Below are 16,728 nucleotides of genomic sequence, written 5' to 3'. Positions count from 1 at the left end.
TCTGATAAAAATGATGATTGCCAGGATAGTTCGATTTGTTTTAGGAAATAAGTTACTTTTTAATTGTTTGTTTATTATTCAATATTCAGCTCTTTGTAATTTATGCATAAAATATCTCAATATAAGGTATCAAGCAAACTTGAAAAATGGTATAAAACATTTCGCATTTAGTGTACTAAACCTTGTATTTAAATATGTAATAAAACAAAACAAAATAATCAGAAATATTTATTGAAATTTAACATGTATTCCTGGAGGCCATGGCGCATGACATCTTAACTTCTCCTTCCAACTCATTGTTGCGTGTGCAGCTGGAACCTCTAACATACATTTCAGTATTGCATGAAGGGGTCATCGGATCATCCATGTCATCCTCCAAGTCAGGAATCTGTAAAATAAGATTAAAAATATTTAATGTACAATTAGTAAACATCAGTCTAAAGTAAAAACTCACATGTAATCGAAACAAATGATATGTTGGTCAGTGTTTAAAACAACTAAAATTTTCAACCAAGAAGCCTATTATTTAGGAAGTTACATAAATAGTTTGTAAGCGTAAAATCATATACAAGACAGTCCTAATTGGTAACGGTCAACTTAACCTGATGGAGTAACAGCATGGTTTACAGTTACTTCCAAAATAACAATCTCACCTGTATGAGAAGATGAAAATAATGTTTTTAATCTGAAACATGTATTAAAAACATCTGTGTAAGGACATTTTAGATGACGGTTGACATCAATTTTAATAAATGGGTTGGAATAACCTACCGGTATTCAAAAGTTTCATCAATACGATGTGATTATGTGTAGAAAAAGATATAGGTCCTTGCATTTTCAACTTTACATACATGAAAAGCAAAATTGTCGATTTCAAGAATTACACATAAATGACAAAAAAGAGTTCATTTATTTTTAAAAGCAGCTCCTGATTACAAGTTTGTGATTTTTTGTGTTTATCAGTGTTATTCAGTGGGATATATTTCAACATTGTAATCATTGAATCAGTTATACTTAAAGTATAATCATACTCTTTTTTTGTTAGTTTTAAAGTAGCTATATAATACTAATACATCTTGTATTAGCTACTTATAGTATACGTTTTCCTTAATATTGTTACCTTGTGTCTATGTTCAACATCATCGTGTATTGGACCGGAAAGGAAAACCGATGTAATTGGGGTTTTTTTTTATATTATTATTTGCATTTCAACAAATTGAACAGTTTTTAAGGAGTTGTTCAGAAACATGACTTTAAAATGCCCAATAATCATTTCAAATATTTCTAGGTACCATTTTGTTTATACGACTATTCATATAATAAAAAAGGCATATTAAGTGTTTGAGGTGTTTGTGCCATACAGTAAATATCGATACACAGATATGCCAAATTATACTTTGTTTTGTGATAAATGTTAAACCTTGATGTTATATTTTACTCTAAAACAGTTGTTTACGACGAAAGACTTATTTAGGCCAAGCATTGATCCTTATACTGGTCCTTATACTGTTTGATACATGATCAGCAATTATGATCAACCAATGATTGATGACTCTAATGTGAACCTTTCTGCCATGAATTGTTTACAAGTGAGATGTTTGGCTAGCTATTAAACCAGGTTTAATCAACCGTTTTCTACATAAGGAAATGCCTGTTCCAAGTCAGGAATATGACAGTAGTTTTCCATTCTTTCGATGTGTCTGAGCTTTTGATTTTGCCAATTGTTAAAGGACTTTTCCTTGGAGTTCGGTATTTTTATTTTTTTCTTACTAGATCAGATGATTTTTGTAAATTGTTAATTTATTTGTATGAATTTGTTATTTTGACGTTAACTATTCGATTAAATTTCTAGGGAGTTTAATTGAATTATTATATTATTTTACATGAGGCATGTTAAGAAAATGAAATTCAATATACAACAAATAATAATTTCAAGTCTGCATATATCTGAAAAGATGTATTATCCACTATCTATTGAAGCGTATACGTTCGTTGGTGATGTGCACCTAAGAGCAAAATCTTTTAAGCAAAATCTTTTAGAAAAAGATACAAAAAAGTGTAGAAATACACCAAATGTTTTTAATCTTCATCTTTATTTTGTCAAACTATTTTTGATGAACACAAAAATACAATCGATGTAATTTTATTTAAAGGATTTTACCTTTTTTGTGTTCCCCTTCCTAACTGCCTTTAATATTTCTTCTTTATCAACTTCGTCGATATGCAGCTGCTCATCTTCAATGTTGTTCCAAGAATTAACAACAACTTGATAATTTGGTGGAATTAGTTTGTTTTTTGACCCAACTCTGTGTTCGAAAGTCTGGAAAAAGATTAAAAAAGAAAAACAAAGAATTAATTCAAAACATATCAAAAACTAAACTAACTTTTACCTCATATTTATGTTGAAATTGTAAGTGTTGAGTAAAACAATCATTAAGTGTTGTATTTTACATGTTTTATCTGCTTTTAAATATTTACACATGTACTAAATTGTAATCAATTCGTTTGTGCGAAATTAACACATAGATGACGCTGCATACTACACACACGTAACCATGGAACAACACGATGAATAAATAATGATTGATCGGGATCCCAAACGTGTTCAAGATGATGTTGCTGAATTGAATTATCAGCGGTAATCAGACATTGAAAGGCATTGTAATTTTTGTTTAGGGGCCAGTTGAAGCCCTTCTCCGGGTGTTGGATTTTCTAGCTGTGTTGAAGACCCGTTGGTGGCCTTAGGCTGTTTTATGCCCTTTGATCGGGTTGATGTCTTTTTGACAAATTCTCCGTTTCTATTCTCAATGTTATTGTAGGTTGGTTAAATCTTTTTCCCTAAATTAGATTGTCGTCTTCATCTTATATATCATTTTGAATTATTAAACAATCGCATAATTGATGGAAAGAAATGTGTACGCTCCGACGAAGACAGCATTTTTTTCACCAGATCGGCAGTGTAGGGGTATATAAAACTAACTTGAATTCAATAGTTAGGGAGGCTTAGCTAGCTATAAAACCAGGTTTTACCCACTATTTTCTATTTGTCAGATTTAAAAGGTATCTCTTAAATAATTTAGATAATTATATGGAGTTTCTCAGTTTTTTTGTTAAATACATAAAATATGTTTTTTCAAATCTTTTTTATATGGTATGACACATAGTGTATTTAATATGTTTTCATTTACACATTGAAAACGGTAAGGATTGGTTGAATTAAATATTTTGCTCTCTTTCACAGTTTTAATTAAAAAATAATCTGTATTTCGGTGAGAGCACAAAAATTGATCGTTCCTGATATACTCTTACATCTTTCCTCGGGTACGGCATATTATTGTCACCAAAGGTCTTCATCTGCATAAGGCTAACGAAGTCATCGTTCCTCTCGTTCGGATAACCACTGATTCCAAAGTTCCAATCGTCTGTCTTTAAAGCTTGTCCACTCTTAAAAATAAACAATAAATTATTGTTATCCTGATATGTATTTCAAGTCTTCTTGTGTAATATGAATATGTCCATTCGAGTATCTACCTTTTTGTACTTTTGACCTTGAATTAAACTCTGCTGAACTTTGCGTTATTTCAATACAATTCTGTTAACTACAACTTAACTGTTTATATTTTGATTCTACTCTATTCAAAACCAATGTACACTTTCTCCGAATCATTAATGATTGTTTTACAACAATCTGTAGTTTCACTTGATTTCAGTTTTTTATTGGTCAAAATTCAGTTGTGACGTAAACTAATTGAATAACACTGCTGTGAAGTCACGAAAAAATGCGACAATGTCTGGTGACGTCACATGGAAAACAGTTTTCCACATTATCCAAAAAATAACGACGACGTTTATATTATCTTAATTTATAGGAGAAATAGATAACACCGCGGTTAGACATTTTTCCTCATTCTATACATCGGATTTTAAATTTAAAAAGATCACTGCTCGAGAAAAATTTTTTTTATTACGCTCGACATTCCAGGTAGAAATGGCATTTCTAAATATATTTATGAACGTTATACTAATATCGGATAATCAACAATGTTTTATTGTTAAATAACTGATCACCCTAAAACTAAAAAACAAATATGTAAATCTTCACCAACTATAATTTGTATTAAGGAAGTTTGTAATTAGTATAAACTAAATCAAGTAATAAACTTATTATATTATATACAGATTTTAATATCTTGCATTCATATGAAAAATGAAGAGGCTGAAAATGTAATTTTACCTATCTTATAATCAAGCACAAGGATGTTCCATGATTTCGATTGATTTGAAAATGAAATATCTATTGCAAATCTCTTCATTCATGAATTTTGTAATTTCGAATGTCAGCATCAATTATCATTGATGTTTTCAAGGCACTTGTTGCAATCAATACCAAAATTTAAGGTTCATTAAAATAAATGCAAATTGATCAAGTTTTTAATGTAATACTTAAAAGTATCATGTTTGACAAAACACAAAATAAAGGGACAGTGCTCGTCATACACTCAGCCAAAACCCCAAATAAAGCCATAATTTGACGACAGCATCTAGCACCCTGATCTGATTTCTTTTCATTCATTTATTACCAAATAAACTATGGCAAAAATAAACTGACAAACAAAGATCTCTGTTACCAATCTGAAATATATTCTCGAAGGCTGCAATGTGAGTTGTCACATTAACCATAATTTCTTTTGGGGTTGCTCACCAAATTTGTCAATATAACGGAACTCAACAACTGTCATATAAATAGAGGTTAAGTTAGCTATAAAACCAGGTTTAACCCACTACTTTCTTCGGAAAATGCCTGTACCAAAATCAGAAATATGACAGTTGTTTTTTCACTCGTTCCGTTGGTTGATAACGTTTGATTTTGTCAGTTTTATGGACTTCTTCTTTTTGAACTTGCCTTGGAGTTCAGTATTTTTATTTTACTTTTTTGACTTGTTCATATTCTTGTCCTTTTGTATTTGTTGGATGGTTGTCCTTGGAAAATATACCAAATCTCCTTATTTGTTAGGGCTACACTTCATAAGACAAACTCATCTTAAATGTGTCATCTGCCATAGATGTTAAAAATTGCAAAAATGATACACTACCGAAAATCTATCCAAATATGTATTTAGTAACAGTAATCTGTAATTAAAATGTTTTACTATTATTATATGTAATCAAAGCAGACAATCTGGAAACAACATCTTTTTTAAACAGACCAGATTTATTGACATCCTATCATTACAAATATGACACAACAAAATATAGGCTAATCGTGAGACATGCACGGAATGAATATTGTCCTCCCCTAGGCCCTCTTTGAACTTCAATAAACAACATTATTCTGCATGATGCCAGCTGTTGCAGAACTTTTAATTTCGTTTCTTGATCAAAATTGCTTACCGGATTGTGATAGTTTTCAAATGCTCCCGAATCAAGATGTTTGTCTTCCAAGATTTGGTTAATAGCAGATATAGCTGCTGCATGTGCGTCATCTCCTAATGTGTCCAATACCATAGATTTGCTTGGTACAACATCCTATATTATAACATTGTATTGCATGATTAAAAGTTTTGCTTAATAAGAAATGATAAAATGCCGAAGCTATTTAGCTAGCTTCAAAAATGAAAATTGGCATTTACTAAACGAGTATAAGATATGAATATTAGTTGTGATCTTTCACCGGTTTTTCATTTTTTTTATTGCTTTAGCTTTACTCATTTGGGGTAGTTCATAAATGTTGTCCAACTGTTTATTTACTAACATTATCAACAACTGCCTCGTTCATTTGTTTACTCATATTGTTTCCCATTTTATCTTCTTTTTTCTGGAACTGAAAAGATAATGATATAAAATAGGTTATTCTAATATTCTAATAGGACGCCTTTCAAAAGATTTGGATCAACACCCGTGCTTAAATATGAAGAACATGCATGTCAGCTGATCGCCAACTTCATAGTTTGTTTCAGCTCTTCTTACTTTCTCCATTTCATAGGCAGTTATAAACAACTCGGAAACATTTAAATAAACCGCGATATGAATTTGTTTAAAGCTTGTTTTTTTATCTAAAAAGTAGATTCATTAAATGTATTCAGTAACAAAGTTGTAAATAATGTTGTTACACAAATACTTGTAGGAAAATGTAGGCGTTAGCACTGAGTGGCTGCATGATTTCAAAAGAACATTAGAAGAAATAGAATGGGAAGGGTTTTTTTTAATTTGAAATCTATGGGAATCCTTACAAACATTCTGATCGCCTTTAAAAGAAAAATTGTTAAAGGTTTTTTTTACCTTTTCGTCAATATTGGTTCTGTTTTAAAATTTTGATTGATTTTTCTCTTTATATCAGGATTATCATTATTTAATTGGTTAAACCAAATTTCATCGAATTTGATTCTTAGTCTCTTTAAGATAATTGATTTGATATTAGATATGTGTTCGTGTGTTATATTAAGATATTTTAAAATTGAATAAACAATTGAAAGCTTAATTAAAAAGAGAGAAGTATTTTGTTCTGATAATTTCACCTAAATTTGTTGATCATGTTAAGAAGAACGTCAAGAAACAAGGGGTATAAGACTACACGTGATATGGTCACATCCGTTCTTTGCTTTATTCACACTGAAATCTAGCTAACTTAAATTCAGAAAATGTTGCCTCAATTTTTACATTTTATAAAATTGACATTTCCCAATGTTATATTGTTTTCCCGTTTTTTGGTATCGGCATTACATGTAGATACTTGATAATATGAATATTAACCCTGCTTTGTACTAGATCGACACGCTGAGTCGGAATTTTAACGAGCTAATGCACAAGGTAACAGTCGGAAGGAAGACATATCACCTTACCCGGAAAAATTCCGAGCCGACCAGTCTTTGCTCTTACTCCTTAATGCCGCGTGCTAAGAGGAGAAGCAGCAAATACCAATTTTAAGGCCTCGAGGCGAACTTGCTACCACGAGACCACCGCGGCGGTTTACGCACGGTTTAGAAAGCTAAAGTAATATATATAAGTTGAAAAGTAGATTTAAGTGACAGTATTACATCGATGTTCAAATTTCATAAATCAGTTAAAAAGACAACAAAAGGTAACAACTAAAATTGAGGGAACAACATGGTCTTCATAAGGAGTGGGAACAGATGCGTGGACAAGGAAACGTCTCTTGCTAAAGATTATGCCAGCTTTGAATATGCAAATATACTTTTGTCATGTTTGTCTCCCCATTCTTTTTGACTGTGAATACGCTTGGAATGATTTAAAGATCAATTATAGATATCCACGAGGGTTGTCAGTGATGGAACAGGAATTAAGTACTCTTTCTAAGCACGTAGATTAATGCCGTCGTGTTTGTCTGTTTTCTTTGTCTTGTGGTTCTCCTAATTGGTATTTACTCCTATTTTGCATGCATGGTCTTGTAGGATTAACAGGAAATGAAAAAAGTATTGTTGATAGAATTTGCATTTCACTATATTTAGAGTATCCTTTTAAACTCTTTTAGAATTATTAATATAGATGAGCATACCGTGTTTAATCCATAGTTTCAATGATCGTCCTTTACGAGTTTTGCTTGCATAGAAGGAGCTCTCACCATGTCGATACATAAAACCTCACCCAGTTTTGGTTGTATAAATTCATGCGATTTCCTTAGTTTCGGTTTACTTCGATTTGTATCCTTTTACGGAATTTGACATTTGAACATCGATTACTTACAATTGCTTATTGAAACTTATTATTGTTTAAATTCATTTCAATCTTTGAATTATGCTCAATGAAAAATGACTGATATGCGTGCTAATAAATTGTTATAACATTTAGTTTAAATAATACTTGCCAATAATAATTTTGTCAAACACATTAAACGTAATACAATTAGGGCTTATAAAGACTGAAATATCGTGTACAAACCTAAATGAATTATATAAGCCTAAATTATGTTATTGAAATTGTATACGTTTTCAATGCGCATTACTGAAAATTGCAATTGATATAGTATATAAATAGTAACTTACTATTTTGGAATACCAAGATACGAAAGCAAAAGTACATTTTATCCGTTTATGCTTTTTTTTAATATATTGACAAAACTGTTGTTAAACATATTTTCCTAAGCCTAATTTTATGAAATCAAAACATAGAATTATTTCAAAAAGTGTATCCTTATTTCCAGCATAATTATAATTATTTCTGATTATGCCTCTTTGGTTTGTGTCATGTTCTATATCATTCTAAAAGAAAGTATAATTCCAGTCAAAAATTGTAGGAAAATATGGAAATAAAATATATATTTTAAGTTAACCAAATAATTAGATTAGATTTTGTGAAGGAACAAATCAACTTTCTGAACGAAACCGGATGCAATATTTCAAACATATTATTTGCTTTTTAGCTGTCGTGTATTTCTCATCTAAAAAACTATTTACTTATTCAAAACCCATTTAGATTATCACCTCTGTCAAGTTAAAGTTATAATTATAAGCCTGATATCTTTGATAAGTTTTTCATGAAATGAACAATTATCGTACTTTTTGCATAAATCATCTCAATTCTATCAAACAATATGGACAAAATGGTTTGCAATGTAAAGGAACATCATTTGTGTCGTTTTAATAGCAGGTTGCATAAAAGCAATATTAATAGCGTGAAAATATACAATTATTTACATAGACTTATGACACAGTTCAAATTCTGTATTAAGTTGAAACAACGAAAAAACCATAACAAATCACCATACAATAACGGCCGTATAACTTATTTTCTAAGTTTGAACTTTTAATTCTTGTTAATGGCATTGTTTTGACTTTAAGTAATAGTTAAAGTGCCTTCCCTTGAACATGAGGTATATGAGTTTTGTGTCATGATCTACTAAAGCATATTCTTTCAGTCCGATTTTAATCATTGATTTTGTAGACTTGATTTAGATGAGATGGTGATAATAGAAAATTATCAGTCAACTGAACACATCAAGCATGTTAAACAAACAAGAAATATATCAGTTCACAAATTAAAATACTTTCTTTTTGATCATGTACCTGAAGAGACAATATGTTTACCATGTTTTCAAACGTAAATTTTTTTTTATTGTAATTTTCGTAATTATCTATAATAAACATTTTCGGAAATTGCACTGATTGAATTAAATGTTCCCATTTTATCACAAATTTATCTCTGTGTTAAAACAACTGTGTAACACTATAAGTGTCTACATGTGATTGACCCGGAAGTCAAATTAATACAAATAAATATTCCTACAATGATCAAAATTATAAATAAACATTGAAAAATCTAAATCTCTTAATAGATTGATTGGAATGTGTATCGTCGAAACTGACCTTGAATCTCGTAACTGTTTATGGATATTCTCAAAAATCAAATCAAAGTTTTTAAGCAAAATAATCTTTCATTAATTACTTAATGTAATTAAAGAAAAACAATAATAACAGCGTTGTTCATATGCTTTAAGTCTTTCATGTGGTGTATATATTATTTTTTTGTTGTGATTCGATACACAATATCATTGTTTTATATTACAAATACAGAGTATATATTTACTGGTGACAGTTCCGACCTTTCTTCAACTTGGTTCCGTGTCATGTAAGATTTTCAGGCAATGTGCCCTCTGTAAACTTATTACAAATAATTTTTCAGAGACTTATCAGTCCACATCCTTGGTTATTTCATGAATTTACAGTTAAGAAATTCCATAAAAAGATAGTATTAACCTTTGTTTTGGGCTAATCAGCTCACACAACAAAACTTGACCAAATTTTAAAACTCAATCCATTCAACTTATAAAAGATCATTATCTGTCAGACAGAAAAAATATTACAATAAGGATGTGGACTAATGTGTCTCGGAATATTTTTTAATATAAGTTTACAGAAAGACAACTTCGTGAAAATCTGACGTGATGGGGAAATTATTTTAAAAAAATGTTTGAACGACACTTGAAAAATGTTTATCGTTGCGTACGTCATTCATCTGAGCAAAAATGAAATAATAGTGGGTGTTCAGGAAGGATTTGTTCAGATGAATGGCATACAAAACAATAACTATATTTTAACACAAATTACAAAATAATCTAATAGGAAGAACCTTGAAATACTACTTGGTGCAAATCATTGGAATTTGAATATCAAAGAAAAGTAAAAGGTCCAATATTAATTTTGGTATATTGCGTATGGCCATTTATTATACTTCAGCTGACTCCTCGAGCTCTGTAAATTATATCATTATTTAATTTAATTATTGAAAAAGAATGTTAATATCTTCATTTGTTATTATTTTGGTATCATTTTTTTAAACCATTCATTTTTTTCTAGTGTATACTTGTGTTTCAAACCACCAACATTTTGTAGATTAATCTACTTTCTATAATGTCGATAAATTCTTGTGTTATGCAGCTAAACGAGGAGAAGAACTTAAAACAATTAAAACAACACTTTATAAATTACAAACGTTCGAAGTGTTTTTTTGTGGATTTACCCTCGTCTGGAATGCACAAAGCCGAAGATTTGAAAGTCAAAAATGTATAAGAACCTACACAGAAGAGCTTTATGACTAAAAGGACTAAACAAAACTTTCAAATAAGCTTTTTTGTAATTGATTGCAGAAATCTAGACCCAAAATAAATTAGTTCTTACAGTTATTATTCATTTAAATTTTGTATGATTTGATTTTGTATTTGAAATGAATTAGTGTTAAGAATTCTAATTGAATCCATGTTATACACCCTCATGAAATGCGGTTTATTTTAAAGTTTGGGAATAAACAAGAGAAACGTAACAAAATTAAGATTAATTTGAAAAGATAATATATATACTATTGGCATACATCTTTTAAATATGAAATTATAAAGTATCAAATCAAAAACCTGAATAGCCTTGTTAAAATTGCAGACATACATATGCAAACGTAAGGGTGAAACTGGCATAAAATTTGCCGGTCAAATTGTCCTTAATTAACATCAAGAGTCATTAAATACATTGAAAACGATTATTATTTTGAGTTGTTTACGGTAAATATTGTGATTGTGTTATAAGTACTTACATTTTAACTTCAGTTAATAATTTAATATGGCTGCCGCATAAACTGCGTAAAAGACAATATTACCTCATATACTATATCGGCAGTATTATTAATTTTAAGTAAATTTTATTGGTTGAACTGACTTCCGTTTTTATTACTTTCAGCTCGATTTTTTATGTAGAAAACCAGTTGGCAACGTTAAATACATTATCACTATTTCAGTGATAAAGGATCAAATTATTTGAAAAGGAATGATATTTCATTTTGAATTTGCTGATTTTCTACAGACATATACATCTAAAGTCATTTGGTACTTGAAATGCGAAGTAAAAATTGAGCTGATCAATTAAGATATAAAACTGAACATATGAAATATGAATTTTACGATTTGAATATTTTTTTTTATTTCTCTGTGTATGAACAATTCATAACTCTTACACAATAAGTGTGTCAGTCAACCCAGTTTATTATTTATAAAGACAATATATTGAAACGAAACCGAAAGAAGAATCATTTCCAAAAAACAATCACACGTTAGTACATGTACATATGAAATATAGTTCTATTATATATAGTTCAAAGTAAATTTAAAAATAAACTTTTTTTAAATTGTGTAATATTTATTTACAACTTTATCAGTGCAGCTTCTATTCTTATAATATTTACTCAAAGGGCATCCCCATTTCAAATGCAAATAGAACACATAACATTCATTTGATATCATGAATCACTAATCAGTGTTGTACTATCAAAACAGATACTGCTGAATATGTAATACATATACTTCTTTTTTAAATTCAAATATTCCTTTTACAATCGGATAATTAAATATTGTTAAATTTCACAGAAGAAATCCTTATACAATGTATGACTTTTTCTGTTTTGCATCAATGAGTTAAAACAAAATATTATTGGTCATATATAAAATACATAAATATATGAAATTAAATTAAATAATTTACCTCACATATATCACATTCACGTATAATATAAATGAATGTTTTATAATAGACATTTAGGATATATATTGTTTCAATATATTGATTACATAATTTAATCAGTGCAGTCTGTTAATTGTTAAACAGTGGTTAATAAATATATTATATTTTTTCCTAAATAGACATCTCTTCCAACTGCATTGTTTTTCTATGGAAAAGTTCAAATCCCATTTATCGCCCTTATTTCGAAATTAAGATGATACAATAAGTTTGGGCGAACAAAGTAGTTCTTCGCTTACAGAATTGCTTAAAGTTAATATTTGTGTCATTTTGTAGGAAACTTTAATATTTAAATCCAAAATATAGACTTGCTCCTATGTACTGTATGCCATCACAGTTAGTTTTTTTAGTTTCCACTTTTGTAGATATTAATTTGTTCCTCGTCAGTTTGGTTACATTGCCAGATTATACATGATATATAATGAGACTATATTTGGTCATGTTTTAAGGTGCTTAAAACATTTTTTAATCAGCAGTGTTGTATGTCTTTGGTGTATGTTTACACCTTTTTGGCTGATTTGTGTCACATCAACCTATTACTATAAAAATACGAAGATGTGGTGTAATTGCCAATGAGACAACTCTCCACCAGAGACCAAATGACATACAAGTTGACAACTAGAGGTCACCGAACGACCTTCAACAATGAGCAAAACCCATACCGCATAGTCCGCTATAAAAGGCCCCGATCTGACAAATGTAAAACAATTCAAACTAACGGCCTGATTTATGTTAAAAAAAAACAATAAACGAAATACAAATATGAAATACAGCAAAAAACGACAACCACTGAAATACAGGCTCCTGACTTGGGACAGGCACATACAGAATGTGACGGGGTTAAATATGTTAGCGGGCGCCCAAGCCTCCCCTAACCTGAGACAGCGGTGTAACAGTACCACATATCAATAAACTATAAAAATCAGTTGATAAGGGCTTAACTCATCAGATCACAAAAACACAGTCTGTTCACCCGATTTTGTCAATTTTGTAAATGTAACTATAAGCAACCGTCATACAAGTTGTAGGATTAGCTAGCTATCAAACCAGGTTTTAACCATCATTTTCATCGGAAAATCATCGGAAAATGTTTGTACCAAGTCAGGAATGTGGCAGCTGTTTTTCACTTGTTCCGTTGATTGATAGCCTTATATTTTTTTTCAGTTTTTTAGTACTTCTCCTTTTTGAATTTGTCTTGGAATTGATATTTTTGTTATACATTTTTTTTCGTCCACAGATGGAAGAAGCACTCAAGTCCAGCGGTCGCATATCCAACCTTCGATCTCTTCATAAACATTCGTTAAAACTTCTCCCCAGTTTCAGGAATGTTTTATAAATATTAACTTGGTGCGTCCGACGCGCACTTTGGATTTACCTTCATAAGAAATGCTCAAAACCAGAATAATGGAAAGCAAGGGTGTACAAATATCTGAATATGTGCGTAACCATATGACCAAAATTAACTTAAAAGTATAACCAAAGCCTTTATGGTCAACAGAGAATTAAAGAAAAGCACGTTTTAAATCATGTCAGTATCAAAGCACCAACTACTACTACACTTGCGAAAAAAACATGCAGCTGCATTGAAACGGGTGTGATCTCAACATTCTCAAGAAGTGCGGAAACATAAATAATGTATGAGTATTTATAGATTTAAAAAAACTGTTCAAATTTAAAGTAATCATGTAAGTTGTTATTATTTTAACTTTGTTTAAACAACCTTTTGAACATAGTTCTACTTAAGACCATATATTCAACAAGAAACCACTGGCAAGTGTTCAGTGAGTGTTGCATTTTTTTTCAAATTCAAATAACAATTCAAGCGCCTTCCCTTGGTTTTAATTTTGTCAACTGTGTATAGGTCTTTTGTGTTCTGAATTTATGAACCATATTCTTTCAGTTCCATTTCATTCTTTGATTTTGTAGATTAAGATAAGATGATGATAATATTAGATTATCTGTCATGTGAATATGTTAAGCATTTTTAAAAACAAGATATCAGGTCATTTACCAAAAAAGGTATCTTTTTGATCAAACAGTTGAAGAGAAAATATATGTACATGCGTAAAACCCGCCTTGGTTTAACTTTTACACATGTTACAGGTCAACTTAACATTTGTTATTCTACTTTACGTAAATATCTTTCATAAACGTTTTCCGAAATTGCACTGATTGAATTAAATGTTCCCATTTTATCACATAATTATGTAACCTCTGTGTTAAAAAAGAGTGTGTATCACTATGAGTGTCCACATGCGATTTACACGGGAGTCAAATTGATATAAATAAACTTTATTACAAAGATCAAAATTATAAATAAACATGGAAATCTAAATCTTTTGATAGATCAATAGTTACGTGCATTGTCGAAACTGACCTTGAATCTCGTAACTGTTTCGGGATATTCTCAAAATTTTCATTTACTACAGTAATTAGTTATTGAGGTTCGATTAAAGTGTTCATCTAACATGTAAATCTATTTTCATTTTAAGGATAATTTACCTACATGTCATTTTGTTAATTCCAAACATAAAACCAAAGTTCTTGAGCAGTATAATGTTTTAATAATTGCAAAATGTTATTAAGAGCACCAATGTGTGCGTGGATTAATTTTGTGTTATTATTCGATACACAATATAGAGAAACCCTTTTTCAAGTGAAGGTCACAATCTTTTTTCAACTATTTTGCCCGTCACGTCAGATTTTAATGAAATTTTCCATCTGTAAACTTGTTACAAATAATTTCAGAGACACAATATTTCATATTTTTATAGTGAAGAAATTCCATTAAAAATCGTAAAAACCCTATGTTTTCACCTAATATGCTCATGTAACCAAACGTGACCAAACTTTAAAACTTGATTCATTCAACTTATAAAGGATCTTTCTCTGACACATAGAAAAATAATAGGATGTTCATGAAGGATTTGCTCAGATGAATGTCATACACATTTATAACACGTTTTCAACACAAAATACAATTAGTATAATTGAAAGAACCTAAACAATTTTTACTAATTTCTACTCTCCATAATGGCGAGACATTCTTATTTAAAATAGCTAAACGAGGAAAAGGATCTTAAAGAAATGAAACCACACTTTATGAATTACGAGCGTTTGAAGCACTTTTATGGATTAACCCTCGTCAGGAACGCTCAAAGCCGAATATTTGAAAGTCAAGGATGTATAAGAACCGAAACAGTTGAAGAGCTATATGACCAAAAGGATTTCAAAATAAAAGCCAAATCCATATAAGGACAGTTTTGCCTGACGAAATGTAAATCTCCGGTTTTCTTGTGATTTCAGCAAATGCATTCTCATCATTGGAGAAAAAGGCATGATTTTTTACCCCGTGCAACATAGAAAACATCTATCGGGAATAGAACATATACTACATAATGAATAATGAAAAGATGAGGAACATCAATAAAAGCACTTTTCAATTTGCGTATTGTGTGTTTTTTGCTGTGCATGTAATGATTTTGTGTGGATACCCCATATTCTTTGCTTTTCTTTTAAAGGAGCCTATAAAATAACAGATCTCCACCACATCTATTATCAATCAGTCTTAACAATATATCTAGTGAAATAAAACAGTATTGCATGAACAAGTAGAACTAATATTGCAATGTGACATCCGTCCGTGTGTTCAGTAATAAAGACTACTATATCATTCCGGTTTCAAATCCACTTTAGATTTAAAATTACATATGTATATGAATAGTTCAACTGTATTTCACCTCAATCATTGCGAAATTTTTTTTATTAAAATAAAACTTTAAAATAACCTTTTTTAAATTGATTGCAAAAAGTCTCGACCCATCTCAAAAAAAATTGTTCAAAAAATTATTATTCATTTACATTTTGTGGACGAAAAGTGTATTTGTATTTGTATGATTTTATATTTGAAATGAGTTACTGTTTAGAATTCCGGATGAACCCCTGTAATATACTTTCTTGTGAAAAGGGTAATTTTGAAGTGGGTGCATAAGCCAGAAAAACGCAGCCAAATGAAGAATAATTTAGATAAGATAATATTCTTACTACTGTCATAAAACGCCTGGATATAAAATTATGATGTATCTATAGATTATAAAATCATGGTCAAAAACCTGCATATTATTGTTAAAATTGCAGACATACATATGCAAGCGTTAAGGTTTGGCATAACATTTTACGGTCAAGTTGTCCTTAACATCAAAGTCATCATATACATTAATAACAAATAATATGTTTAATTATTTACGGTATATATTATGATTCTGTTACAAGAACTTACATGTTATTTACAGTTAATATTCTAAAATGTATTTAGTATATACTGCGTAGCAAGCAAAATATTTATAATAGAAATATGCATATATATATATATATAAAGAAAAATTTGTTGAATGTATTTTAGGAAACTGACTTCCTACTGTTATACAGTTTTTGTTGTCCTCATTTTTAGCTAAGGAAAGAGATAGCATCTATAAATAAATTGTCATCATCTCTTAAAAAATGAGGAAATTATTTGCGATAGAAAGTAGTTTTATTTTAAATTTACTTATTGTGTACGCGTTTTTACATCTTACCTTATTTGGTACTTGTAGAAATTCATCTGATCAATTAACATGATTATCATGTTAAACAAGAAATTGTTAATTAAAATCTTACTATTTGAAAATTAACTTTATCTATTTGTGTATAAACACTTCATATCTCTCAGTAACTT

General features: G+C 29.8%; 1 protein-coding gene across 3 annotated transcripts in view; it reads right to left on the bottom strand.

The window, feature by feature from the left end:
* Positions 1-215: 215 nt before the first annotated feature.
* The window catches only part of LOC127726665 (uncharacterized), a 139,310-nt gene continuing 122,797 nt past the window's right edge, over positions 216-16,728 (bottom strand). The window contains exons 1-6 of one of the 3 annotated variants that reach the window (XM_052234119.1): positions 11,038-11,094; positions 5,753-5,821; positions 5,392-5,526; positions 3,310-3,444; positions 2,162-2,320; positions 216-388 (exon numbers count right to left, since the gene is read on the bottom strand). In XM_052234119.1, coding sequence (XP_052090079.1) covers positions 239-388; positions 2,162-2,320; positions 3,310-3,444; positions 5,392-5,526; positions 5,753-5,800 — 627 coding nt within the window. In that variant the 5' untranslated portion in view covers positions 5,801-5,821; positions 11,038-11,094 and the 3' untranslated portion in view covers positions 216-238. Of the gene's footprint in view, positions 389-2,161; positions 2,321-3,309; positions 3,445-5,391; positions 5,527-5,752; positions 5,822-11,037; positions 11,095-16,728 lie in introns of those variants that run through there. The other 2 variants (XM_052234120.1, XM_052234121.1) reach the window with 2 other exon arrangements.

The sequence above is a fragment of the Mytilus californianus genome, unplaced genomic scaffold (assembly GCF_021869535.1).
Source record: "Mytilus californianus isolate M0D057914Y unplaced genomic scaffold, xbMytCali1.0.p SCAF_18, whole genome shotgun sequence".
NCBI lineage: Eukaryota > Metazoa > Mollusca > Bivalvia > Mytilida > Mytilidae > Mytilus > Mytilus californianus.
The sequence above is the reverse complement of the archived record's forward strand: the minus strand, read 5'-3'. Positions and strand labels throughout refer to the sequence as shown.